Below are 26,523 nucleotides of genomic sequence, written 5' to 3' on the forward strand. Positions count from 1 at the left end.
CATCTCGGGGTCAGTCCTGCTGTACGTGCCACGTCCTGCTGTACATGCATGGCAACACTGCCCACCTGCCCCCGAGAAATGGCCTCCAAATGCCCTCTCGTGAAGGAGCATCCCTGTTTTTCTCACGGATTTGCTGTGGGAATTCAGTTCCACAGGGCCTGGATGCTCCAGCCTCGCTGGTGCCTGGCACAGGGTGCTGGGATGGCTCAGAGATGGCAGGAGGCCACGGCATCTGTCACCCTTCTCCACATCTGTCCCATGTCCCCCTGTCATGGCCAACAGCTCAGGAGGGACAGAGGGGTGCAGGGAGGGCCAGCAGTGCATAGAAGTTCTTGCAGTGTGGGGAGGGCCTGCAATTCAAGGGAGATCTTTTTCTATGCAAGGACGGGTGGGGAGGTCTTGCAAAGTGTGTTTGGGGGTCCTGCAGTTCAAGGGGGCTCTCACTGTTCCTGGAGAGGTCTTGCAGTGAAGTGGGAGCTTGCTCTGTGTGTGGATCCTGAAATTAGGGAGGGGTCTTGCCATGCAGTGGGGACCGGCGTTGGGAGGGTGTCCTGCAGTTCAAGGAGGTTCCTGAAATGCGTGGAGGAATCTTGTTATACACTGAAGGTCTTGCAGTGTGGGGGGGATCCTGCAATTCATGGGGGCTTTTGTAATGCAGGGAGGGGTCTTGCCATGCAGTGGGCATCCTTCAATGGGGGAGGTGGCCCTGAAATCCAGAGGGACTCTTGCCATGCAGAGGGGACTTGCACAGTGCGTGGGGGTCCTGAAATGCAGGGAGGGGGCTCGCCACGCAGTGGGGATCTTGCAGTGGCGGGGAGGGGGTCTTGCAATTCAGAGGGCTTTTGCAATGCAGGGAAGGGTCTCTCCATGCAGTGGAGTCCCGCGATTGAATGATGTCCTGCGATTCGAGGGGGCTCTCACCGCGCCCGGCGGGGTCCTGCCTGCCGCGGGGCCCCGTGGAGATGCGGGAGGCGGGCGGGGGCGGGCGGGGGTCGCGGCGAGAGGCGGCCCCGGCGGACGGGGGGGCTCGGGGGGGGCGGTACCGCGGCGGCCGCGCTATAAAGGCGTCGGCGTCGGGGCGGGCGCGGCGGCAGCGGCGCTCGGTGTCGGTCGGTCGGTCCGTGTCGGTCGGTCGGCGGCGGGACAGGATGACGGCGAACGGGACGGCGGAGCCGGTGCAGATCCAGTTCGGGCTGATCAACTGCAGCAACCGGTACCTGACGGCGGAGGCGTTCGGGTTCAAGGTGAACGCCTCGGCCGCCAGCATGAAGAAGAAGCAGATCTGGACGCTGGAGCAGGACGGGGAGGACTCCAGCGCAGTCCTGCTCAAGAGCCACCTGGGCCGGTACCTGGCGGCCGACAAGGACGGGCGGGTGAGCTGCGACAGCGAAGAGCCGGGCCCCGACTGCCGGTTCCTAGTGGTGGCCCACGGCGACGGGCGGTGGTCGCTGCAGTCCGAGCCCCACCGCCGCTTCTTCGGCGGCACCGAGGATCGCCTCTCCTGCTTCGCCCCCGCCGTCTCGGCCGCCGAGAAGTGGAGCGTCCACCTGGCCATGCACCCCCAGGCCAACCTCTACAGCCTGGCCCGCAAGCGCTACGCGCACCTGGGGCCCCGCCGCGACGAGCTGGCCGTGGACCGCGACGTGCCGTGGGGCGTGGATGCCCTGATCACCCTCCTGTTCGTGGACCAGCGGTACAGCCTGCAGAGCTGCGACCACCGCCTGCTCCGCAGCGACGGCCGCCTGGTCCCCGCCGCCGAGCCCGGCACCGCCTTCACGCTGGAGTTCCGCTGCGGGAAGGTGGCCTTTCGCGACGGGGAGGGCCGCTACCTGGCCCCCTCGGGGCCCAGCGGCACCCTCAAGGCGGGCAAGAGCGCCAAGGTGGGCAAGGACGAGCTCTTCGCCCTGGAGCAGAGCTGCCCGCAGGTCGTGCTGCGAGCCGGCAACGATAGGAATGTCTCCACCCGGCAAGGTACGAGGGGACGGACGGGGGCTAGGGGTGGGGGGAACGGGACAACTCGGCCGTCCCGGAGTCCCTGGGGTGTCGCCGTGCGCCCCTGAACCCCTCGGGTATCGGCTTTCCTCGGGCATCGCCCGCCCCCAGCAGCCCGCTGCATCCCTCAGACATCGGCATCCGTCGGGCACCGCCTGCCCCGAGCATCCTCTTCATCCCCCCGGCATCACCTCCCTTGCAACACCTCAGAATCGCCACCTCGGAGAGGCCCCCCCCACGCAGCACTGTCCCCCCGGCAGCCCCCCGCGCCCCCCAGCATCCCCTGCCTTCCTGCAGCAGCCACCCCACAGGGTGCCCCTTTGCATCGCTCCGAATCTCCATAGGACCATCCCCCGCTCAGACTCCTTCTCACACCCCTCCCCTGAAGCCCCCATCTCCCCGGGGCACCCCCCTGCACCCCTCAGCATGGCTGCCCGCCGTCCCTCCCCCAATCTCCCATCCTGATCCCCCCGCACCCCTCCCACATCCCTTTCCCTTCCCCCTCCTGCATCCATCCCTCCAGCGTCGCCTGCCTGGGGGCCCCCATCCCTCCAGCACCCCCATCCCTGCAGCATCTCCTCCGCAGGGTGCCCTAGGGGGGAGGGATGGCGAGGGACCTGCCTTGGGGTGCGGGGGTGGACAGGGAAGGGGACTGGGAGGGGGTGGACGGGGTCTTCCCTCGCCGTGAAGGAGGCAGGGCTGTATCCGTCGCCTTCCTTCCTATGGAGCTCATTGTTCGCCCAACAAAGCCTCCGCCAACCTCCCCCTTCCCGGAGCATCGCTGAGCCGTGTTCCCTGCGGAGCGGGGCCCTGGGAAGGCTGCGGGTCCTCCGTGGGGCTGCGCGAGGGGCTGGAGTTCCCCGTGGATGTGGGGGGCTGGGACGGCAGCGTTACATAAAGGGCTTTGACAAAACTCCCGCATCCTGCATCCACCCGCACAAAGGCAGCCATTCCCCCCTCCCACTCCCGCTGCACCGCCCGTCCCCGTCCCCTCCGCTCGCCCGAGAGGCCACCGGGCCACCCGCCTCGAGTGGTGCCACATGGCCACCTGCCCCCCCTGAGTGCCCACCGAGCATCCCACCCGCCCAGGGGTCCGTTCTGGGGGACGGGGGGGTCCCTCTCGGCGCTGCCGGGGGGTGCGGGACTGTGGGACCCCCAGGGCACATCCCCGGCGCGCCAGGTCAGGCCGGCGCACGCCGGGCGCGGGATGGGTGCGAGCATGTCTCGCTGCAGCAAAGCCTGGAGGAACAGCGGGGGATTTTTTCTTTTTTCCCCTGTGTGTGTGTAATATTTCAGGGTTGCAGCTGAACCCTGGTCCGTGCCTGGGCAGCTCCGCGCGGGAGCTCCCTGCCGTTCTCCTGTCCGAGGGCAAGTCCCGAGCAGCAAAGCAACCCCTTAAAAATAAGTCCTGAAATCCACCAAGACAAGCGGTGGGGATTGTTTTCCCAGGCACAGGGATTTGGGGAAGAGGAGGAGGAGGATGGCGGTGGCGGGAGGATGGCGGGAGGCTGCCGCAGCGCTGTGGGGGAAGGGCGGCTGCAGCCCTTTGTCACCAGAGATGGGGAAACCAGATGTGGGGGGAGACGTGAGGGACGGGGACCCCGTGGTGGTGGGGGGCCCCATGGAGCGGGTGGGAATGCTGCTCCCGACCCGCCGGCTTTGTGTGGTTTGGAAGGGATGGGGGGAGCAGGAAGGAGTGAGGGGGGGAGCACAAATCTCCCCAGCAACAGGGGGCTCTGGGCTGTGCCCGGCCCCTTTCCAAGCAAAATACAGCGGGAAGAGCTGAGCTGGAGCTGCACATCCTCGCTCGAGTCCGTTTTGGCCAGAGAAGCCGTTTCCACCCGGTTTATCCTTCCCGATGGCAGCGAAGGGCTGGGAGCTGCCGCTTTCTGGGGCTCACCCTCCCTCCTCCCTTTGGGAAAGTGCCTTGTCCCAAGGTTACCAAGAAGGCAGCCCCAAATCAGCCGTCGGAGGAAGCGGTTCCAGACAGCCCTTTCCCCCGCCGAGCTGATAAGCACCGTGCTGTTGGCAGATGCGCCCATGGCCACCGGGGATGGGGGAGGTGGGATGTGGGATGCGGGCAGGGAGCGACTGCAGCTCGGCACAGCCTCGTGGGAGAAGGCTTCTTGTTCCTGCATGGAGTCAGGGAGGGAGTGGGGACGGCACTGTCCCCCCTCTCCTTCCCGCGCCTCATGGGAGCAGCAGGGATGGAGCCATGGGGCTTCTGTGGCTCCCTTGGCTGGGATCCAGCTTTGGGACAGCGCTGTCCCACCGGTGCCAAGTCAGCGCCTGGCTGGGAGTCTCCTCCCTGTCCTGGGGATGGCTGGTGTCACCATGCCCTGCACACAGGGCACTGGGGACCGCCACACAAACAATCCTGGGGGAGGAAGGGGTGGGTGCCAGCCCTGCCTCTGCCCTGGCGCTGGGGGTGTCCCTGGCACATTTTTCCTGCCTCTAGCCCCGGAAGGATGGGATCCCTGAAAGCCCCATCTCCCCATTGCCCCTCCGACGGAGCAGAGCCGGCAGCCTCCTCCCTGCTCAATGGCTCCTTTCTAGCCCAGCTGCGGCAACAAAGGGCCCTTTGTGGGCGTGAGGGTCCCCGGGGGCAGAGCCCTGGCGTCCTCCTGCTGGGACCCTGCCAGCCCCCCGCCCCGCCGAGGTGTGCCCCTGCCCCCCACCCGCATGGGGGAGAGGGTGGGCTGGCTCAGGAGCGAGGAATTCCAGGAAAATGGGGTCTGGGGAGGGGGTCGAGCGAGCAGAGCGGAGATGGGAGCACGCCTGGGCACGCCGTGCTGGCGATGGGGAGCTCTGCTCCAGGGCCAGGAGCCCTCCCAGCACGAGGTGGGCCAGTTCCCCCCCCCTCCCCCCAAGTTCATCTCCATGAAAGGCAGGGAGATGTGGCTCCAGGGCAGGGGACATGCAGGCACAGATGCACATTTCCATCAGGAGATGCTGAGTGGCCTGTTGACACTTGGGGGATACCACAAAGCCACAGGAAATCCACAGGGAAGGAGGGGTGGGTTATTCAGGAAATTCGTGTTTCACCCCCACCCGTGACCCCCTTGCAGGGCTGCACCCCCAGCAGGGGAGCTGCCAATGCCATAGCTCCAGGCTGTTGCTTTTAGACAAAAACCTGTTTGGATTTCTGTAGGGGTGCAGTGTAAGCCCAGCCCAAGGGCAGGGATGGGGCAGGATGAGTCTGGGAGCACGTGTGGGGTGGAGGGTGCCAGAGCCCCACAGGGAGCCCAGACCAGACCTGTGCCAGCAGCACTGGGTGCAGCATCCCAACCCAGACTGCTGGGACATGAGGACCTGAAATCCTGCCCTGCTGTCCTAAGGGACTGGGGGGCTCTGTGGGATCCTGCCAGTGCTCCCTGTGGGGAGCTGAGCTTGGTTTTTTTCAGACATAACTGTGGGGTTTTTAAAAAGGGAGTTGGAGGATGGGAAAGGTGCTCCTCTCCATGGAGTACATCCCACTGAGTCTCACTGGCATCCCAGGATGGCTCATAGGACACCTTCTGTGGGAGTTGAGTGTAGGGAGAAAGTTTTCTACATGCCATAAATGTCCCAACACTGGGTCTGCAGCCCCCGTGGTGTGGAGGTCAGCACAGCTACAGCAAACTCTGCTCCTTTAGGTGGAGAAATGCACATCTCTGGGAGCCATGGGAAGGGGTGTGTCTGCTCTGAACTCTGTGTACATCCATCTAGGCTGGAGGGCAGTGAGGGCTCCAGCACCAATCCTTCTAAACCACAGGATTGGCAATATCTGGAAACCTCGGCAGCCGAGGACTTGGGGAGCCCTTTCCTGCCCCGGTGCTGGCTCACCCCATTGCCCTTCCCTGTCTCTCCAAGGACCTCGAGCCCAGGGACTTGGGATTGGGAAGCCCTGGGGAGACATCTGCCTGAGCCCTCCCACCTCCAGCCTCTGCATCCTCCCCAAGGTCCCTGTAGCAAACCCGTACTGCAGACGGAGCCGGAGGACATCCCACGCCAGGAATTTTTGGGGAGTGCAGGCGTACCTCCCCAAGAGCCGCCGCGTGCTCGCCCCCACTGCCGCCTCCAGCTGTAATTAGCAGCTTCGTCAAGGTCATGGCGAGCGGTGCCAGCTCCAGACTGTAAATTCACCAGGAGCGTTAATTAATCCATGATTGCAGTGGGAGCGGCTGGGCCGGGCGCGGCGGGAGAGCAGCGGACACAGCTCCCTGCCACAGCCCAGGGCTGCCACAGCAGGGGGGTGGCTGGGGGACAGCCTGTCCTCCACCACGGGGACATCTCTGTGGGATCTGCCTCCCTGCAGCCCGCGCTTCCTCCACTTTCCCCCGTCCCGCCCAGCTTTGAGCCCCCGACTCTCTCCCGCTCCAGTCTCAGTTCCAGCTCTTCGAATCCTCCTCCTTCCCCAACCGTAGCTGCATTCCTTTCTGCTGAGCTGGTGTAACCCAACCCCACACTGCTTTTGGGGAGGGGGTGGTGGGAGACCCTCCTGCTGCCAGGCCCATCCAGGAAACAGGGAAAGCCAAAACTCCATGCAGCAGCGAGTGTGGGGAATGGCACAAGAGTGGTGGGGGGAGTAAGGTGGTGGGTGCACTGTGCTCTGTGGTGGGGGGTCTCTGGGGAGAGGGGATGGTGTTTGGAGGCTCCTGGCATTCATTGTCCTGTCTCCAGCCCATCTGATCCTTCTCTGTGGCACACAACATCCCCCTGGCTCTCCCCAGCATGATCCCTGCAGATCAATGAGTTTTTCCCCCAAAACATGCAGCGGTGGGAAACATCACCATCCTCTCCTTCTCCCAAACCACGTGGACAGCTCTCACAGGTTTGGTGGGTTCAGGGGTGAATGACTGGGGGCAGCATCCCCCAGTGTCCCCTCCCTCAGCCCAGTCTCTCCACGAGCCCCAGCAGAGCCCCTCTCTCGGTTTTATGGCTGTGGATTGGAGCTGGAGCTGCCTGACGCCGGGATGCAAAATCAAAACCAAATGTTTCCACAATCGCCGGCTCAGCCCCCAGCAGCTCTGGGAGGCAGCGAGTGTGGGACAGCCACATGAGCCAAGGGTGTGGCCAGTGGGGCTGGGGCTGGTGGCCATGCAGCTCCCACTGTCCCCTGTGCTGCCCAAATACCCTGGGGAGCAAAACACCAGAACACCAGGGGGGCTCTGTGTCCGTCAGGAGAGATCATCTGGTTCCAACCCCCTGCCGTGGGCACCTTCCACTAGACCAGGTTGCTCCAAACCCCATCCAACCTGGCCTTGCACTCTGCCAGGGGTAGGAGCTGCAGGAGGTGCTGGAGGATGCCTGGCAGGAGAGGGGACGCTGTGAACAGGGTGGCAGCCATAGGTCAGTTTGGATATGGGGGATAAGATTATGGCCCCTGGGAACAAGCCTGATATCCCTTTGGGAAAGGTGGGAGACCGAGATGCAAAGCAGAGGCTGCTCCTGGGCTCCTGGATGGGGATGCCCGATTGGAGATGCATGTGGGCAGTGGGGAGCCCCAGGGAGCTGTGTCTGCAGGACCTGTGTCCCCTCCATGGCTGGTGTTTGGAGGGAGATGGTCCCTCCCCAGGTGGGTGCGGCTGATGGGACTTCTGCTCTGGAAAACTCCTGGTTCCACTCAAGTGCCAATCCTGGGCTCCTCTCACAGCTTACAGACCCACGTCCCACTGGTGGTACTGGACCTCTCCCCACCCATCCCAGCTGTGGGCAGGCAGGGAGCAGCAGAACTGAGCTCCACATCCCGGCTCCCTCCCTGAAACCCGGCATGGCAGCTCGGCCTCTGGGCTTGGCTCCGGGCTCCGGCTCGTGACTCGCATCCCCAAAGTGGTTTTAGGCTGAAATCCACCAAGCTGGAGAGCTCTGGAGTAGATTTGGCCCCACTAGGCCTGACTAAGCAGGTTTCCTCGGGCTCAGTGCCTGTGTTGGACGTGCACATGGCCCTGTGGTGGCCCCAGGACTGGCTGCATCCACCTTCGCCAAGGAAATGCTGTCTCTGGCCCCTTTGGTGCAGGGATGGGTCTTCCTGGCTGGGGAACAGGCTGGTGCTGATGGTTTTTGAGAGTCAGGGAAAGGCTTGGCTGCCCCAGGGCTTTCCCAAGCCTCCTGTCCCTGCACACCTCAGCGCCCCTGCGGGCTGTGACAATTTGTGGATGAAAAACGGTGCCACGGTCCTTAAACACGCCACGAGCTGGGATTCATGGCTGCTGCAGTGGCCTCTGCTAATGGTTCGAGTAACCTGGCTGTCACCTTTGGGAAAAACTATGTCCCTTTTCCATATGAAATATTTGCATTGGTCTTTGCTTCATCATAACGGAGCTGGAGAGTCAGGAGTGGAAGCTCAGGGCTGCCTCAGCTCAGCCCTGCTCAGCTGTAACACCAAGCAGCCAAATGAAAACCTGGGTTTGAACCCAGAATGCCAGAGGGGAGATCTGTGTGAGGGGTCTGGGAGTCACCAAAGCTCAGCCAGGGAGCAGGAGCCCCTCTCAGTTGGGTTTCCTGGGCTGCCCTGCACCCGGACCTGCTGGACATGGGTTGTGATCCCCCCTCTCCCTGGCACCCCCACCTCCATCTGCCTCTGCTCCATAGGGATGGATCTCTCGGCCAACCAGGACGAGGAGGGTGACCAGGAGACCTACCAGCTGGAGATCAACAAGGACACCAAGAAATGCGCCTTCCGGACCTACACTGGGAAGTACTGGACCCTCACCTCCAACGGGGGCATCCAGTCCACTGCCTCCACAAAGTGAGTCCCCTGTCCCCAGCAGGGCTGTGCCTGGGCTTCAGGGAACCCTCTGCATCTCCCAGGGGAATCCAGGGGGGATTTTCCAGCCCGGGTGCTCACCCCAAAACGCTTCCCAGCAGAGGCAGCGCGTTCCCCAGAAAGCCAGGGATGGGTTGGGGCTCGCCGCCCACGATGCTCGGCAAGTCCCTGGGGTCACGTCATCCTTCCCGGCCGGCTGGGGCTGTCGAAACGCTTTTCCCTGCAGTTCAGCCCTGAGAGCCAGGCGGAAACCCCAAAAGCACATTTGGCTGCCTGCCTGCCTCCTGCCTGCGGGCCAAGGGCCTCCCAGCAGGGTGGCCACCGCCACATGGTTCATCCTGCAAAAACAGATCGAATCGGGCTCTCCTGATCCAGCTGTGGCCCATTCCAAGCCAGTGGGGTGGCACTGGCAGGGTCCCCACCCGTCACATCCCCGCTGACCGCCCTCTCTGCCCCCCAGGAACGCGAGCTGCTACTTCGACATCGAGTGGTGCGACAAGCGCATCACCCTGAAAGCTGCCAACGGCAAGTACGTGACGGCAAAGAAGAACGGGCAGCTGGCAGCCTCCATGGAGACAGCGGGTAAGACACCCTCTGGGAGACCCCCACCCTGCACTGGGGTGGCAGGGGATGAGAAAAGTCTCCCCTCCCTGAGCCGGGCCCTCCTTCCGAGTGGTGCTCATGGATGCAGGCAATAACTTTTCTTAGTGAGTGTTTCACGTGAAGTGAGATGGGGGGTACACGGGGCGGGTGAGAAGCGGGAGGGGGGGCACAGCCCCTCCTCCTCACTGCTGCCTGCCAGCCGTGGGGTCTGGCTCTGTCCCCCCCGCTCCTCCCCGGCTGCTCTCACAGCCCCTCTGCCCTCGGTGCAGGTGAGACGGAGCATTTCGTGATGAAGCTGATCAACAGGCCCATCATCGTCCTGCGTGGCGAGCACGGCTTCATCGGGTGCCGGAAGGTGACCGGCACCCTCGACTCCAACCGCTCCTCCTACGACGTCTTCCAGCTGGAGTTCAATGACGGCGCCTACAACATCAAGGGTGAGTCCCCGGGGGTGGCTGTGGGATGGGGGGGTGACGGCCATGGGGGTCCCCGTGGTGGCTCACGAGGCCACCTTGTCCCCTCTCCTGCAGATACCACTGGGAAGTACTGGATGGTGGGGAACGAGTCGTCCGTCACCAGCAGCAGCGACACCCCCGTGGACTTCTTTTTTGAGTTCTGCGACTATAACAAAGTTGCCATCAAAATCAATGGCAAATACCTGAAGGGGGACCACGCCGGGGTCCTCAAGGCATCGGCCGACACCATCGACGCCTCCACCCTCTGGGAATATTAATGCACTTTAGGGTACCTCCCGCTGCCAACTTCTCCTTCCCTTCCTCTGTCCTCTTTTCCTTTGGGTTCTGTTTCTCCTCTCTGTAACAGGATTTTCAGACCGGCTTGCCCTTCCGTCCTGCCGTGGAGTTGGTGCGTTCTGTGGGAGGTGGGTCTCCGTAAATCCCTGTAAGAACTGGAAAAGTGGTGGGGCAGCCTGCCTATAGCTTTGTAGAAGGGTCTGTCTCTATTCCCCCATCCCCGTTTCCCTCCAGGTTTGCTGGGCTTGGAAACTGTCGTATCCCTCTCCCAGCCCCGAGCATCACCTTAGGTAGCTGATTATCCTCTCCTCGACTGAAAAAAGGGAATAAGATCACCTCTGAGCTCGCTTCTGCCATATCAGCACTGGCACTGCCTCAGTCTGCGCTGCCAGTGTCCCCTGGAGCATCCATCCCATCCTGCCCTGCTCCATCCAGGGGCAGAGTGACGGTGCTGGGCTCAGCCAGCTCCTCCTGGCTTCCCTGGCAGCTTCTCTCCCCTCCTGGCTTTCGGGGCAGGTCCATCCCCAGCTGAGCCGTAAGAGGTGACCTTACATATCACAGCATCCCTGGGGACGGGGCTGGTGTGTGCTGGCACACATCCCTGCAGAAGGGCCAGCAAGCCGCCCCCTCCCCTCCCCAGACACCTGGAAATGATTCTTTAGGGTGATCCCGTCTGGAAAGCCTCAGCCTTTCATCTCATAGAGCCCTGCGCTCCTCGTGTCCCTCCGCCCCTCCTCGTGCTTCTGGCTCTGGAGGAGCACCCCAGACCCTGATGGTGGGTCCAGGGGGGCAGGTGCCTGCCCTGAGGCTGGTCCTGCTGCTGGGTCTGGAGGGGAGGGCGTGGGGGGACACCGAGCCAGCCCTTGCCAGGGTGGGGGTTTCATCCAGCCCATCTCCCGTGGGGCCTCGGTCCCGGCAGGAGCCCGGCTGGCCCACGCGACCTCCCCGGGGGCGGCGGCTGGAAGCGTAAAGTGCAGATTTTGGTTTACAGAATAGAAGAGTTCCTTAGCAAACTTTGCACAGCGATACTTGCTCAGTACCTTTTGTTGTCATTTCTTTTTCTCCTCTCTCGTAAAATACTGGAACAGTGAAGCGAATCACTGAACACCTAATGCTGAATTAGGAAGAGCCCGCTCGTGCGGGCTCCCCCGAGGGGGCAGCTCCTGGTCCCGCCACCCCTGGGGCACCTGGGCTGGGCTCTCATGAATCACAACCCTACTGGAAAAGAAAAAAAAAAAAAAGAAAAAAAGACCAAAACAGTATTTTTGTTAGTCTCTATTTATATATGCTCTCCATGGCACTGTGTGACCAGCTGTTGTCTGTACTAGGTCTGCATTAGAGTTTAACGCTGTCTGTAACGGGTGATGCTGCGTGTTCTTTAGGGTGTTGAAAGGCACTTTATCCTTTGGGGCCTTCCCAGGGCTGGTATTTGCTCCCTGCAAACACACCAAGGAGCCTTTTCCTGCGTGGGCCCCCTCCATGGGGGCAGCGCTGGTCCCAGCCCACGCCAAGGGTGCTCGCGGCATCGCGGCCGTGCCAAACCAGGGCCAGTCCCTCTGCCAGAGGCCAGGCAGGGGCTCGTCAGCCTTAAAGCCATGAGGAGGGACTCCCTCCGTAGGAGCTTGGTGCTAAACTCAGCTGGGAGAGCGAGCGACTGTCCCCTGCCAGGGGGACAACTCCGGGCTGGGATCCCTCGCCGGCGCAGGGGATCCCGGCTGGGACTCTACCTCGGCTCTGCACTCACATCCAGGGGCTGCCCGTGCCCTCCTGGCACCACGTGCCCCCCCACTGGGCACCACGCTGCCCCTTGAAGGACCAAGTGTCTTGATGAAGCCCTGTGTGACCCTGTGACTTGACACTCACTCCCTCTGGCCTTCACCCCCACCCCGTGTTGCCTCCTCCCCGTCCCTGTTGCAGTTCGAACCATGTAATTCCCGCTCCGGCTTCTCCCGTGTGACACTAGGTCATCATCTCTCCTGTTTCCTCTTATCGGGTGTCGTGACTCTCTGAAAACATCTCACTCTGAAAATTTAAGTTTTGGGTTTGTCCATTTTTTTTTTTTTTAATTATTATTATTTTTTTGTAAGTGCCATTTGTATAACTTAAAAATAAAAAAAAATAGCTTCAAATGGAGAAAGATGAATTAAAAAATAAAACCCGCATTCGGATTCAAACTGGTGTGTGGTCTGTCAGGGCTGCAGTGGCCTTTAAATGAGAGGCATTAGCCCAGAGAGATTTGGGGTGGTGGGGCCTTTGGGGACCAAATTGCCTGACAAAGATTGGGTTCTGGGGGCTGAGGAGCTGGTGGGAAGGGAATGGTGACCAACAGGCTGAAGCCACTGAGCCCACAGGGCGTGGCTGGGGTTGGGTGACACATGAAATGGGTCGGAGGGGAAGCACCAGCAAACCATCTCACCTGCAAAACCAGCTCTCCTGCCCTTGCTGCCAGGAGCAAAGCCATGCCCCCAGGGAGCTCTTTCTCCTCCTGACTCGGGTGTTTCACTTCCATACAGTGGCCCAGCCAGGAGGGAAGAGCAACGGCATGCTGGGTTTGGGTGCATGGTTTAGTGGGGGTCAGCAATCAGCCCCCTCTGCTCGGTGACACGGAGAAGGGGAAGAACTAAGGAGGGAAGGAGGTGGGAAGCGCAGCCCATGTGTCCTGCCACCACCACAGCCTGGCTGGGCTCCTGCAGGGCACTGATGGGCTCCTGCTCGGCTTTAAAAACCTAAAGCTGGTTTGGAAAAAGCAAAGTTTGGGAAAGGGGCGGCTGCCCAGCTCCCCCCAGACACACACTGGGGGGGGACAGCAGGAGGGGACAGCCTGGAGAGACCGTCACCATCAGAAGGGGGTTTGAGCACTGCAAGGGCCAAAGGAAGGAAGGATGTTCATTCCTGACCATAAACAGGGAGAAATCAGAGCAGTGCAGGAAACCCTGAGCAGCCCCAGCTGCCCTCACTGTGACACCCCTGTGTGCAGGGCTGTGGCACCGACTGTGACACCCAGGCTGGGGAGGAGGCAGCTTTGCCAGCTCTGGCAGTGGGTGCCTGCACAGGGAAGGGGTTCTGGAGCTGCAGGAAGGACCCTCACCCTTCCCCTCTCCCCCAGCTGCCAACACACATTTCCTTTTTTCCCCCCCTAAGGCCGGATTCTGCATTTCCCAACATTTCCCAACACCCCTGCAAGAGGGGACCCCCCCCCCCAACCTTCCTCCCCATCCTGGTTTCCATTTACAGGAGCGACTGGAAACCATTTTCTAATCCCATCCAGTTTTTTTCCCTGGGAGCAATGTGGAACATATTAAGCTGTTCCAGGAGGGTCAAATGGGTTTTGCCTTGCGACCTGCGGAGTTTTCACTGGCACAGGCTGGGATCTGGCCCCACGCCCTGGCACTATCCCAGCACCCAGGCTAGCACAGGCAGGATGGGAGGACGATGTTTTGGCTGTTTCCAAAAGCACAGAGGTAAAAGCCAGAGTGCACAAATTTATTTACAAAAATTCAAATTACAATATAATACAGGAACTTTTTACACACAGAATATTAGACCTGTTTAACTACCAGAATGTAAAGAAAAATATTTTTTGGTTTTTTTTTCCTTTTTTTTTTTTTTTTAAATAAACCACCTATTTATTTTCAGCTATTGTTATACAAAGTTGCAGAACATGCACATCTTTACAGTTTTTTTTTTCTTTTAATACAACATTTTGCTAAGTGCAAATACTAAGTTTCTCTCTCCACCTTTAAGGCAAGTAAATGGGACACTGCAATTAGCCATAAGAAGTACCTGTTATGGGATCAGCCTGGGCACAGCGACCTCCCTGATGCCTTTTGACCTTTAAAACCTTTAAACAAGTGGTTCCAAGGACTGTGGGGCAGGAGGGAAAAAAGGGGATGGAGGAGTCAAGAGACCAGGCCACACTCTGGTTCTGGTGGTTGTGCACTGAGTTTTGGGGCTTTTTTCTTCCTTTCTTTTCATTAAACAAATCAACAGAGATTCAGAAACCACAACTTGAAGTCTCTCAGGTTAGAGGGGAAGAGCAGCCATGAGCTTTGGCTGCAAATTTTTTGGTGCCAGGGGAGAGGAGCAGTGCTGGGAGCCCTGAGCTGGGCACGGTGAACCTGCACATCACAGACCAGGCACCCATTTATCTTCTCCTGGACCCAAATAAGCTCTTGGTTTTGCCAGGGGACATAGGAATCACAGTCCTCACTTCCCCTACATCCTCCAGGCTCCTCTGGGGCCATAACCAGGGCAGCAGTGACCCTGATGGATCAGTCACCAACCTCTGCCTGACGCTTCTCCGTCCCTCCTCGCTCCATCTCCGCACTTCCCTCTGCCAAGGCTCAGTTCTCCATGCCCACACACTCTCAGACTAAAAAGTGGGACTGGACCACCATTTTTTTGCTGGATCACCATCATATTTCCTTCACAGTTTGAGCAGTGCCCCAGTTGCTGCCTCCCCTCCCACCCCTCTGGGGAAGGGCCAACACCTCAGGGAGCCTGGAGGGCTCACCCCAACCAGCCCTTGAGCCCAAAGAATCTCAGCTATTAAAAAAAGCCAGGACTTCCTTTCAAGAAGGTAAGCCCCTACTGCTTCTTCTGACCTGTCTCTATTTCCTCACCCCCTGGTGCTGCTGTGACACATCCCTCCCTCCCTCCCCAAATCCAGCAGGACACCCTGCTCCTGGCTGCCACAGGAATCACTCGGTGCCAGGCAGCATCTAAACCTGGCTAAAACCCAGCCCAGCAGCAAGTGATAAAGCTCCTGCAGCCCCCAGACAGAAATTAATTTAGAAAAGAAAAACTCCAGCAGCAAGGGAAGAGCAGCTGGTTATTAATGCCAGAGAGACCACGGCACGGACGAGCCGAGTGGAGCAGCCACAGGGTATGTTTGACCCAAAGGCAACGGGGGAAAATTGCTGTCTGAGCTCCAAAGAGCATGGAAGTCCCCCCTGGGAGACCTTCCTGGGGACAACAGTCCCCAGATGCTGTCCAGGAGCATCCCACCGACACCCTGCGCTGCCAGGGGTGGGGAGAGCAGCACGTGGGGGATTGGCAGGAGCTGTGAGGTGGAGGCAGGGAATTTTACCTGAAAAAAACCCCAATTAAACCCACAAAAACACCTGGATGCTCAAATACAGGGGAGAAAAAAACAGGAGAAGAAATGCACCCAGAGAGTTCCCAGCAGGACAGAACAGGATGAAGCCCAGAACAAACTGTCTGGAGAACAACAGCACAACTGGGCTGCTCAAAGCAGCCCAGAAAGAGTTTTTTTTTCCCACTCCAACCATTTTCTTTTCTAGAAGGGGCCTGTACCAGACAGCACAGCCAAGGGCTGTGGGGAAAAGGCTTTGTGCCACCTTCCCCCCACAGCCCAGCACTGCACCCCCTGCTTCTCACAAGGAAGTTTTGCTTTTCCCTCACTTCCTAAGCCCAGCAATACTCAGGTTTAACTTTTAACACGCTTTTCCAAAGCCAATTAAGCTGACACACACATTTTCAGAAGGCATTTAGTGCCATGGAAGCAGCCAGCTTCCTGCAGCACGAGGCTACAGTTGCCTGTTGGATTGTGGGGGTTCAGGCTCCCAGCCCACCCCTGCCTGCATGCACAGCCATGGGAGTCATTCCCAATTTTCCTGCTGCAGCACAGAGCACTGCCTACACATCTATCCAGGTGTTTCCCAGGCAGTTTTTGTAATAAAGGGCACAGCTTCAGCTCCAGGTGGTTCCAGCAGCTGCCTGAGCACTGCAGCCAGAAGCTGGAGGAGGTTGGGGATGCCAGAGGAGAACAGCAAAGCAAAGGCAACATTTTGGAAGCACCCACCTCTGGGGCAAAAGGCTGAGCCCTTCAAAGGGGAAAAGTTCAGTCCAGCCAAGGATTTGGGTGCCCAAACCTGCCACTTGCTAACACCTCCCAAACAGAACATAGCTCTGGGCTTCCCACTGAGATCTCAGCAATGGGATGGCTGCTGCAGCCCCTCACTCCACTTGCACAGTGAGGAATGCTAAAAATGCAAGACTGACTTGGTTTTGAACGGTTTATTTCTGCTGGGAGGTGCCAGCAGGGTGCAGGAACGCTGGAGAACATGGGAGCCCCAACCCTGTGCCTCTCTGCAGGCAGAAGGCTGGGGCAGCCACCTCCTGTTACCTTGTTCCTGGAAGTCTCACTCAGATGCCAATTCTCTCCACCCCTCTCCCAAGGCTCACATGACTGTGCAGCAGCTGCTCTGGCCAGCAGGAAGGTGGGATTTCTGGGAAGTCTCCGGGGAATGGCTGTATCCCTGTGCCCCACAAAGTCTCACCTTCCCTCCCACCAGCTGCCCGAACAGGCTTTGTCGAAACAAAACATCTGGATGCCCCATACGGAGTGGAATTCCACCCCTCGGGAACGCAGCACCAAGCCCTGTTGCAGCACAGGTTGAAATGTTGGATTGCAAAGGTTTGGAGAGGCCCAGGAGAAGGTGCAGTGCAGGGACACGGAGCGCCCTGGCTGCTGGTTAAACCCAGAGGGGCTGGAGCGGGGAGAGGGGGGCGTGACCGGGTGGATTTGCCCTGCAGTGACTCTCCCCAGTCAGAACCGGTGCCGGGGCTGAGGGCCAAAGTGCATAGGCAAGTTGGGCTCCAGCTGCACGTTGATCTGGGGAAAGTCAAAGTTCACCCTCATGTTGGGCAGGGGGGGCACGTAGGGAGCGGGGATGGGGCCGATGTTGAGGGGGATGTTGTTGTAGAGGGGCCGGACGGGAGGGAGCGGGAAGGGCGGGTGCACGAAGGGGTACGGGGGCATCCTGGGCTGGTGGAAGTTCTGAGGAACAGGTCTAGGGATTACTTCAATCCTCTGGATCTTCTCCACGGGCTTTTCCACGGGAGGGCCGATCCGCTTGAAGCTGTTCTCTGCAGAGGGAGGAAAGCAAAGGACCAGTCACCCCACAGAGCAAACCCCCCAGGCTCCACGGACTGACATCTGCCATCGGCCTCTTCCACCCCCAGCACATTCCAGAGCCTGCTGCTCAAGCCAGTGAAGGTACAGAGACTTGTCAGCAGCTGGGAACCCTATGCTGTCCCTTTATCCTCAGTCTGATCCCAAAGCACAGCTACAGACTGGGACTTACCTCCATTCTTTTTCCTTTGCTCCTCTTCAGCCTCTTTCTGAATCTCCTGGATTATCTTCTCATCGTCTTCCTGGAAACCAGAGGAACATCCAAAGTCAGTGGGGCAATTCCTGCTGCAGCAGCTTTCTGTCCTCTCTATGCTGTTTTTCTTTTCAGCACAGGGAAAACAGAAAATGATGATTTTGTCTGAATTGCTCTTGTTTGGGGCTGGCCCAGGTCTAGCCAAAAGCAAGGCTGTGATGGGGGGACTGCAGCACAAATAACCTGCATTCTGTGGAGTATGACCAAGAGGCTTGGATCAGCTTTCCGGGGAGATCAGCACTAAAATTCATTGACTTGATGGAAACCAGAGAACTGCAACCCAGTTCCGCCCCTCTGAAGAGCTGTTAATCTTTTAAATGGCAATAGTCTATTAAATATTTACATTATACTAGCACTTGTAGAGTTTTTGGCCCAACAGCTGGAATTAACACAACTTAAATCCTGCCTCTAGTAGCTAAACGGTGCCATTTAGATCTTATCTGTAACTCTGAGAAGGGCATAAATCGCAATATGTTTCTTTAATGTCTGTCTGGAGGTTATAGCAAGAATATTCAGAGCTGCTGCTGAGAACACAAGGACAAGCCAGAAACTGAAATTGTCCTTCTGCCTCTCATCAGCCTCTGTTCTCTCAAGGCAAAAGGAGCGTGGCTGAGATCAAACGGCGCGGTGAGGCCTCGGCTGAGTTCCTGCACCGCAGGAGAAACAACTCTCAGGGTCACAGAGCCCCCAGAACTGCCCCCCAGTGCCAGGCCCTGCCACGTGTGCAGCGATGGCAGCGAGGCCCTGTCAGTCCCTGCAGGGCTGAAGTGCTGCTGCTTCGCGTCCCTCAGGGTGAAACCCTACCTGGCGCTTCCAGAGAGAGCAGCCAAACCTCCTGGAAGGTGTCGGTTATTAGGGAAGGGAGGCCGAGAACAGGAGCTGTTGGGTGACACACAACACCAGGCACTCTGCACCCAGAGGAGGGTTTGGTTTGCTCCAGCTGCTCTCCTGCAAGAGGGGCAGGAGGGAAGCCCCGGGCCCCAAGTACCCCACCAGGCACGAGACTCTGCTTTGTTTGATTCATCCTCATTTCAGTACTGCCAAAACACATAAATTTCTTCCTGAACGCTCTTAACACGGAAAATATCCTGTATTTTGAAGAGTGCTCTGGAACTAAATTCAAAAATATGCTTCATGTGTGCAGCTACGCTGATATTATTTTAAGCTTCCCAGTTCCCATCTCACAGTCCTGCACATGTCCAGCAGCAACGCCTGGGAAGCTTGGGGAAAAGTCCCCTCCTCCACCACCAGATAAGGTTTCCCTGGGAGACTGCAGTTATCTTAATGTGCAGAAAGCAAAAAACTCAATACTTCCCTCCCTTTTATTATCCTGTGAGTCAATGGTTAAAATGAAGACTTTCCAGGGCAGGCCTTTTTCTTTTCCAAGCAGGCTGCTTCCATGGACTGTTAATTACAGCCTATCTATCTCCATAAAAACCGCTGAGGAATGGCCCTTCTGAGCCTATAGGGAATGCCTAACTACCCCCCAAGTATCAGATTGTGATGTTCCCTGGCTGGAAAACCACCTGGGCATGTTCCACAGGCAACCAAACATCCCCACATCCCCTGCTCCTTCGCTGCCCCAACAGTGCTCTCAAAGTGTGGCCCCAAAGCTTCAAGACTTCATTTTGGTTTTTTTATTCTCAGACTATCTTTTGGTAATGCTGTTGAAAATGGAGATAACCACCACTCACATTTTATTGCTACTTACTGGAAAAGATGTACTTAAAGGTAGTGTTTTTTTGGTGGTGGTTTGTTTTGGTTTTTTTTTTGTTTTTTTTTTTTTTTTTTTTTTTTTTTTTTTTTTTTTTTTTTTTTTTTTTTTTTTTTTTTTTTTTTTTTTTTTTTTTTTTTTTTTTTTGTTTTTTTTATTAGTTTTAAGACAGCAAATATATTTTAAGCTCAGCTGAGCAAGATCACCCTATCTCCTTTCCTCACACAAAGGTACAAACCTCACCTTAAAGCCTAAAAACAAGCAGCAGTGTCCTTCAACTTAAAAATAAAAAGTTTTTTCTTTAGTATAAGTCTGTGATTATGGAAGAATTCTTCCCCATGAGGGTGGGGAGGCCCTGGCACAGGTTGCCCAGAGAAGCTGTGGCTGCTCCATTCCTGTGAGTGTCCAAAGCCAGGTTGGACGAGGCTTGGAGCAACCTGGGCTAGTGGAAGGTGTCCCTGCCCATGGCAAGGGGTTGGAGATGGTCTTTAAGGTTCCTCCCAACAAAAATCTACGATTAACCCTTTGGAATGGTGCTTTCGAGGGACACCACCAGCCGTGGTGCTGCCGTTCCAGTCAGCCCTGTACAGACCTGGAGAATCGGACACACCGAAGGCACAACTTTGCAAGATCCTCCTGCAGCAAAGGCTGCTCGACCCTCCCAGTTTAAACTGCAGCTGACCTCCTTCCTAATGGGGCTGGGACACATCCATCTGCCCCAGGGCCGGGAGCCACCTGCACCCTCACCAGGGTGACGCTGCTTCAATTACCGCGGCTCCCAGAGCGCCGCGGGAAACACGGACCAGCAAACCCCATCTGCCAGGCCTCCAAAAGGACTCCTAACTCCCAAGGACAACATAAAACACATCCCCCAAGAGCAGCAGCCAGAGGTCCCCACTCAACCCCTCTTGGGTTTCAGCTCACAGCACACCCCGGGTTGCAAAAAAACCTGCCAGGAACAGAGCTGGGTCAGGATGAGGAGTTCCTGACTTAATTCTGCAAATTGCAGAAGAGGCACAACAAACCACATGCCCAAGAACAGAACTTATCAGTTCTGTTGCTTCTCTGCTGATAAAAGTGTGTTTTCCCATTGGAAGGTTAAGAAGTGCTTATGCTTTCATCTCACATACCAAGCCTTGGCCTGGAATTTTTTTTTTTTTTTTTTTTTTGCATCAGTATTTCTGAAAAACTGGTATCCATTAATATCAGAATAACAAAAATACACTGCATAAGATGCACCTTCCCACTTAAGAGGCTGACATTAAATTTGGTAAGTGATGAATACCCAGCACAGTTCAATAATTGCAGTATTTAGGAAAAGATCCACATCCCAGATGGAACAAAAGAATTGATGATATGTAAACAGCAAGATAATTTTAGGGTGTTCCTGAAAGAAAGCTGATGCCACAAGTTCTGCCTAATACATGCTGTGCAGGTTAGACTTTAAAAAAACAAGTCCCAGTGCTATTTTAGTCAATTTTGCAAAACACCTCTAATTCTTTAGAAGCAAAGATTGTTTTCTGCTTCTACAGTAATTAGAGAGAGATGACAGATCCATCGAGGGGTGAAGCACCCACACCAAAAATTAAGATTTCATTAGCACACTTAAGGCTGGTTTTGTGGTGAGAAGCCATTTAACATCACATGGGGTGGAGGCTGCAGAACGATTTCAAAGGCTCCTTGTGTCCCTTCTCCTGAGCGGGTTCACGCCCCTTAATAAAGGATTAGATTGTAATTTTAATAGCCTGTTCACAGGCTGTGTGGACTGAGGGGATTTATCTTGTCAAGTTACCAGTCATCTTCTTGTCAGCTGCTCTGCCTACAGCAAGGAAAAAAAAAAAAAAAAAGAAATAAAGAAGAGAAAGAAAAAAGCAACCCCCCCCAAAGCCTGAGGGGGTCTCAGCACAGGCCAGCCCTTGTGTTTTTGGAGCAAGGACGTAACTTGGCTCTTCTGTGAGGGCAGAAATGCAGGCAAAGCTCAGCACAGCCCTTCCCCACGCTCCGCTGCATCACGGGAGAAGGGAGGTGGCCAAGAGGAAGATGCAAAGGGTCTCTGAGATGCATTCAGCCTTTTTATCTGCAAACGCTGCAGAAAACAAACGTGCTTATTTAACAGCAGCTGCGTTTCCAAGTGGCAACAAAACAGGAGCGAGCTTTGCCCCGGACCCACCGGCAGGATGTTCTGTGCAGGAGCCACCTCCAGTCCCAGAGCCAAACCAAATAAACACTCATCCCTGGTCAGTGTGGGAGCTTGCCCTCGGATCCCCCACCTGGGAAAGGATCTTGGCATGGAGGAAGGAGGCTTCTCCTTTCAGCCCTCTCCCATTGAATCCGGGGAATGCAGGAGCACGGAGCCAATCACAGCAGAACGGATGGCGGGGTCTGTGGATGGATTAGCTGAGGAGCCGGGCTGGGTTGCTAAGAGAGACACCTTTTCATGGCAGGGAGGCCTGTTACAACAATGCTGGTGCAGGGGAGCCTCATCCAGCAGCCACACAGGGTCCTGCCACATGAAGAAAGAGCCCAGGGAGAAACAAGCTGCCCTTGGGAATGAGAAAACACGGCAGCAAAGGAGATAAAACCAGAGCTTTCAAAAGCTCCCTGGCTGGCACTTTTGTTCTGGGCAGAGGAGGTTTTATTTGGGGGGAGGTTGTCTCTGTGTGACTTGCCGAGCTTTTATCTCCCGTGCTTCTCGTTATCTTTAATTATTGAGTGTCACAGGAAAGCGGCTGCCACCTCCTGAAAGGAGGGAAAACAAGAGACCTGGTGACTATTTCTGGGCTGTGCAACCCCTCCCCTTACTTTAGAAAGTGCTCCACCACCGCTGCCTCCCCCTTTCTGCCCCCTCTGCCGCTTTCTTTTTCCCCGTCCGTGTGGCCGCAGCCGTTACCAATAAACTCGAAATGATTTTTCGCGACAGAGGCTTCCAAAGGACTGAGGGGTTTGGTTCCAAATCATTCCCAGATCAGCTGTGGAGAGCCTGAGCAAGAACAGGCATGGGGCTGTCTCTGGCATGCTCCTCCATGCAGCAGGAAGCAGGGATAAAAGCAGGCTGTGCTGTAACTGGGCAGGAAAAGGGGGGCCGGGACGGGGACGGAGCACACGCCGGCCTTTAAGAAATTCAGAGTTATTTTAGCAACAGGCGCTCCACGCCGATGGCTTTCTGTGAATTCCCTGGACTAACCATGTGCTTATGATTGAGGCATTTTAGAGCAGTAAAAAAAAAAAAAAAAAAACAACAACAAAACAACACAAAACACACTACACCACAAACCCCACATCCTAAATTTAGGGGAGCTTCCCCCCCCACTTCCAAATCCTGAAGGCAGCACCGTGCGCTTCACGCATTTCCTTGATGCATTTGAAGTTTTACACAGTCTTCGCTCAACATCATCTTTTTACAACACCAGAAGGAGGGATAATTGCCAACACCTCATGATGATTAGTCTCCTGCTTTGAACTTCAGCGATGGGCCTTTGGGAGGGTTTGAAGAGTTTACTGAAAACATCTTAAACTTCGAAGCCAAAAAAAAAAAAGCCGCTGTGCAACATTACTGATAGCCCAGAGATGAGTATTAAATTCAAGATGAACCATTTGAGAGCAGAACATGGTTTACCAAAACCAGCCAGAATGCACTAATCAAACTGCATCATGGGATTTGTGAAAGCTGGATAAAATGCACACAGCAACCTCAGGTTTGCTACAGATACTCAGAAATCAGGGCAAACATAGCCTCCGTGTCCCAGAGACAATTTACAGAATCACAGAATATCCTGAGCTGGAAGGAACCCACAAGGATCATCCAAGACCAACTCCTGGCCCTGCCCAGGACACCCCAACAATCCCATCCTGTCCTTCAGAGCGTTGTCCAAACACCCCCTGAGCTCTGGCAGCCCCAGGGCTGTGCCCACTGCCCTGGGGTGCCTGTTCCAGTGCCCCACCACTCTCTGGGGAAGAACCTTTCCCGAATATCCAACCTAACCCTCCCTGACACAGCTTCATGCTGTTCCCCTGGGTCACCAGAGAGCAGAGATTGGAGCTGCCCCTCATGAAGAAGCTGCAGACCCTGATGAGCTCCAACTTCAGCCTCCTCTTCTCCAGCTGAACAGACCTAGTGACCTCACCTGCTCCTTGTATGACCCCTCTAGACCTTTCCCCATCTTCACAGCTCCCCTCTGGATGCTTTCTAATTGCTTTATTCCCACTGCTCCTTCCCCAGCTGTGTCTCTGGCAATATTGCATCAGCCCCTCCTGCAGCTCCCAGCGAGCTGACCCAGAGCCCACGTGGGCTGCAGGACAGGCACACGAGGAGTTTTGGCCAAGCAGCTTCCTGGGAAGAGCCCCTGGGACACGTTCACCTCCTACAGGGGCACGGGGCACCAATTAGCTCCAGAAGAAATGCAGGGATTAAACAATTCCTGCTGCCCACGGCCCGACTGCAGCTTGTCCCAGAGCCAGCAAATATTGCACCGATACTCTTCAATCAGACTCCAGCCTGATTGCAGCGTGGGGACAAGATTTTAACTAACCTTTAATTATGGGAAATGTTGAAGCCTCTGCTTTACTCTCTCAAGATCACTTGAGACAAAAGACTAACAGATGCTGCTGTTCCTAGAGGACTGTCTTTAATTTGTTTTTAACCCAAGCTAATGAATAGGTTTTACTTATACTTTCACAAGAATCATTTCAGGCTCGGAAAACATTAAACATTAGGAAAAGAACAAAGGTTCCCTATTTCAAACAAACCTGAATTTTGCTGTAAATAATAGGGGGTGAGACCCAAACCAGATCCTTCAAAAGTGGATGCTTGGGTGAACATTGTCCCTCACAATGAACAGGACACTGCTGATGCAACGGTCCTTTGCACTTTCAAATCCTCAAATTCCTTTCCCCTCTTCACACAGGGGAGGATAACTCCTGTTTTCATGTCCCACAGGAGAGCACAGATCACCCAGGAGGGGCTGGGATGGCGTCACTAAGCCCCTTACGAAGGAGGAAAATGCACGCAGGCACCCACCATTGTTTCAGCTGAGTTTTGCACTGCAGCAAGGACAGTCACCCAACTTCACCTCCCCAGCCCACCAGCGCTCTGTCATCCAAAAAATAATAATAAAAAAAAAAAAATACAAGGGCAGGCAGTGCCAGCTCTGTGCTGACAGCGGGAAATTTTTCTTTGCCACAACATTGGTTAATTAGAGAGCTGGAAAGGGCCCGGTGACAGTGGCCTCTTTGTGCTGCTTATTTATTTATTTATTTGCAAGTACAGTACGAGCTTTTTGAGGGGCCTCATGTTTTCCCTGGCTCTGAACAAACGCCATCACCCAGCACAATCCCCAGCCTGACGGGAACAACGGATGACAGCGCTGCCGAACCCCGGGCTCGCATCCCGCTGGGAAACGGGAAGCAGCGGGACAGGAATCCCAGAAGCACGTTATCCAGGTGTTGGGAACGCTACAGGGGTGCCTGGAAGGAGGTGTCTGTGTTGGTTTAACAGCTCACATTGACAGGATAATGCAGGGAATAAAAGCAGGCAAGAAGAGGACTAGGAAGTTTACACCGGTTGAGACACGCTGGGAGATCCCCAGGAGCCTGCAGGTAGAAGGGAGGGATTTAGAATGGCTTTTCCTTGGCTCCCTGCAGGCACAGGACTGTGCACCTCCCCTGCAGAGAGGGGGGCTGGGAGCAGCCTGGAAAGCTGCAGAGGCCCGAGACAAAGAAACACTGGGAAAAAGGAAGCTCAGACAAGCCCTGGGAAGGCAGATCCACATCGTTGCTCTACAGCTTTGCTGAAATCAGGAAATTCAACTCCTGCTCCTACCAACATTCCTTCTAGATTTCTGGTACTGAAGACCTCTGTTTACAGAGATGCTGCAACAAGTTTTCCCATGCCTGTCACAGCTATGAGCTGTATTAAGTTACTACAGCTTCCCTCACAGCTCTCTCCATGCTTCAGCTCTCTCTTTGCAGCTGTTGACAACAGCCCTGAGAACGGACCCAGCTACAACTCCTGGCTCCCAGGCAGCTTTCCAAGGGGTCCATCTCCGTGACGGGACTCAGAACCAGCAGTCAGATGATCTGGGCACCAAAAACACAATTCCCTTTCCCTCCAGACGCCACACCATGCCAACACCATCTCAGCTGCAAAACTAGGAATGAATCCCAATAATCCCAACGCCAGCTAGCGTGCCTGGAGCCAGCAGCTCCCCAGCAGCTCTTTCCACAAGCCTCGCTCCCCTGAACAGTGCTCAGAGCACTTCCAGCCAAAGCCCTCGCCTCACAGGAGCTGTTTTCCCTCCCTAAAGGAGCTGAGGTCAGATGTGACCCTGTGCTGATGCAGGATCCCAGAGTGGTTTTCAGCAGCCCTTAGGAAGGGAAAAAAAAAAAGTTGTGCTGGCTAAACCCAACCGTTCTGCTCTGGTGGAAGGCGCGTACTTCAACCTGCCGGTGACTGAAACTGGGGTGAGAATCATTCACAAAACCCCTTTGTTACTCACTGTGGGATCTGTCCAGAGAGAGCACTTGGCACAGTCCTGGCAGGGCGCCCCGGGGGAGCGGGGGTGCTGGCAGAAGTGGTCGTAGCCGTTGATGGCAGCCCGGCAGAGGTAGCACATCTGGGCGCCGCAGCGGCACGACATGCGGTTGCAGCCCTCGGACTTGATCAGGCCGGTCCCACACTTGTGGCATTTCCTAATCCGGGCAGCTGTCATCTTCTCTTCTCTGCAGGAGGAGGAGGAGGGAGAAGAGTTACCAAAGGGGTTGTTTGACTCGCCAGCCTGCGGTAAAACTGCTGTTACACCATGCCAGTGGATGCTTTAACCCCCTCCTCCTCTTTCCCCCTCCACCATCCCCACGGTCCACCGCTGTTCCAAAGAGGTCCGGGCTCAGCTCCACTTGGAGCCTGCCCACGACAACTCAAGAACAAAATAAGTGCAAAAAAAAGTCAATCCCTGGCTGCAAGCTGCAGCCCCGACCCTGGTTTCCATGAGAGCCAAAGCACCAGGCTCTGGCTTGGGAGGAATTTGAGCGGCAAGTTCAAGGGCCAAAGGGCACGTGGATGCTTGACTTGGCTGTAGAGAAATACGGCCAGGGAGATAAAAAGTTCAGGAAAAGCAAACCCTTGGCTGTCACCTCTAGCTAGTTTTATGTTGCTCTGGCTACAAGTTGCCACGACCATACATTCTTTTCCAAGCCTAGCTGCTACGCTCCACATTTATTTGTTTTTTTTTGGTTAAATTTAAATCGGGAAGCGAGAGAAATAGTCACATCTTTCCCCACAGAGTCTCGGCTTTCCCTCTTCTCCTAAAATTCTCCTAAGACTTTCCAGAAAATTGGAAAATTGCTGTTTTTAGGTTTAAGAGATGGGTTTACTCTAAACAGAGCACAAGTGGGAATCCAGGACAAAGCCCAGCCCGTGTTCCCGAGGGACCCCCTGGCAGCGACAGGCGCTCCAGCACAGGCTCAGCTCACAGCAGGACTATTTTGGCACAGAAATGGAAGAAAGCCTCGGTCAACTTAATTAAAAGA

General features: G+C 56.1%; 2 protein-coding genes across 10 annotated transcripts in view; one reads left to right on the forward strand and one right to left on the reverse strand.

Moving 5' to 3' along the window:
- Window positions 1-1,075: 1,075 nt before the first annotated feature.
- On the forward strand, window positions 1,076-11,322 carry FSCN1 (fascin actin-bundling protein 1). Its single transcript, XM_027889500.1, has 5 exons — window positions 1,076-1,971; window positions 8,566-8,722; window positions 9,201-9,322; window positions 9,613-9,780; window positions 9,874-11,322. The coding sequence occupies exons 1-5, from the start codon at window positions 1,149-1,151 to the stop codon at window positions 10,074-10,076; spliced, it is 1,473 nt and encodes a 490-aa protein (XP_027745301.1). The 5' UTR covers window positions 1,076-1,148; the 3' UTR covers window positions 10,077-11,322.
- Window positions 11,323-13,557: 2,235 nt separating this feature from the next.
- Window positions 13,558-26,523, reverse strand: part of RNF216 (ring finger protein 216) — a 76,405-nt gene continuing 63,439 nt past the window's right edge. For all 9 annotated transcript variants that reach the window (XM_027889489.1, XM_027889480.1, XM_027889487.1 and 6 more), the window contains 3 exons: window positions 25,494-25,716; window positions 17,205-17,274; window positions 13,558-16,986 (listed from right to left, as the gene is read on the reverse strand). In XM_027889489.1, coding sequence (XP_027745290.1) covers window positions 16,667-16,986; window positions 17,205-17,274; window positions 25,494-25,716 — 613 coding nt within the window. In that variant the 3' untranslated portion in view covers window positions 13,558-16,666. The remainder of the gene's footprint in view (window positions 16,987-17,204; window positions 17,275-25,493; window positions 25,717-26,523) is intronic.

This window comes from Empidonax traillii, unplaced genomic scaffold (genome assembly GCF_003031625.1).
Source record: "Empidonax traillii isolate 1590-97213 ecotype Southwest subspecies unplaced genomic scaffold, ASM303162v1 scaffold263:size1499331, whole genome shotgun sequence".
Taxonomy (NCBI): domain Eukaryota; kingdom Metazoa; phylum Chordata; class Aves; order Passeriformes; family Tyrannidae; genus Empidonax; species Empidonax traillii.

Coding starts and splice junctions, on each gene's coding strand:
- FSCN1 (XM_027889500.1), top strand. CDS start 1,149: ATGACGGCGAACGGGACGGCGGAGCCGGTGCAGATCCAGTTCGGGCTG. Junction 9,323..9,612: donor AGCCTCCATGGAGACAGCGG/GTAAGACACCCT, acceptor CCCTCGGTGCAG/GTGAGACGGAGCATTTCGTG. Junction 9,781..9,873: donor CGGCGCCTACAACATCAAGG/GTGAGTCCCCGG, acceptor CCTCTCCTGCAG/ATACCACTGGGAAGTACTGG.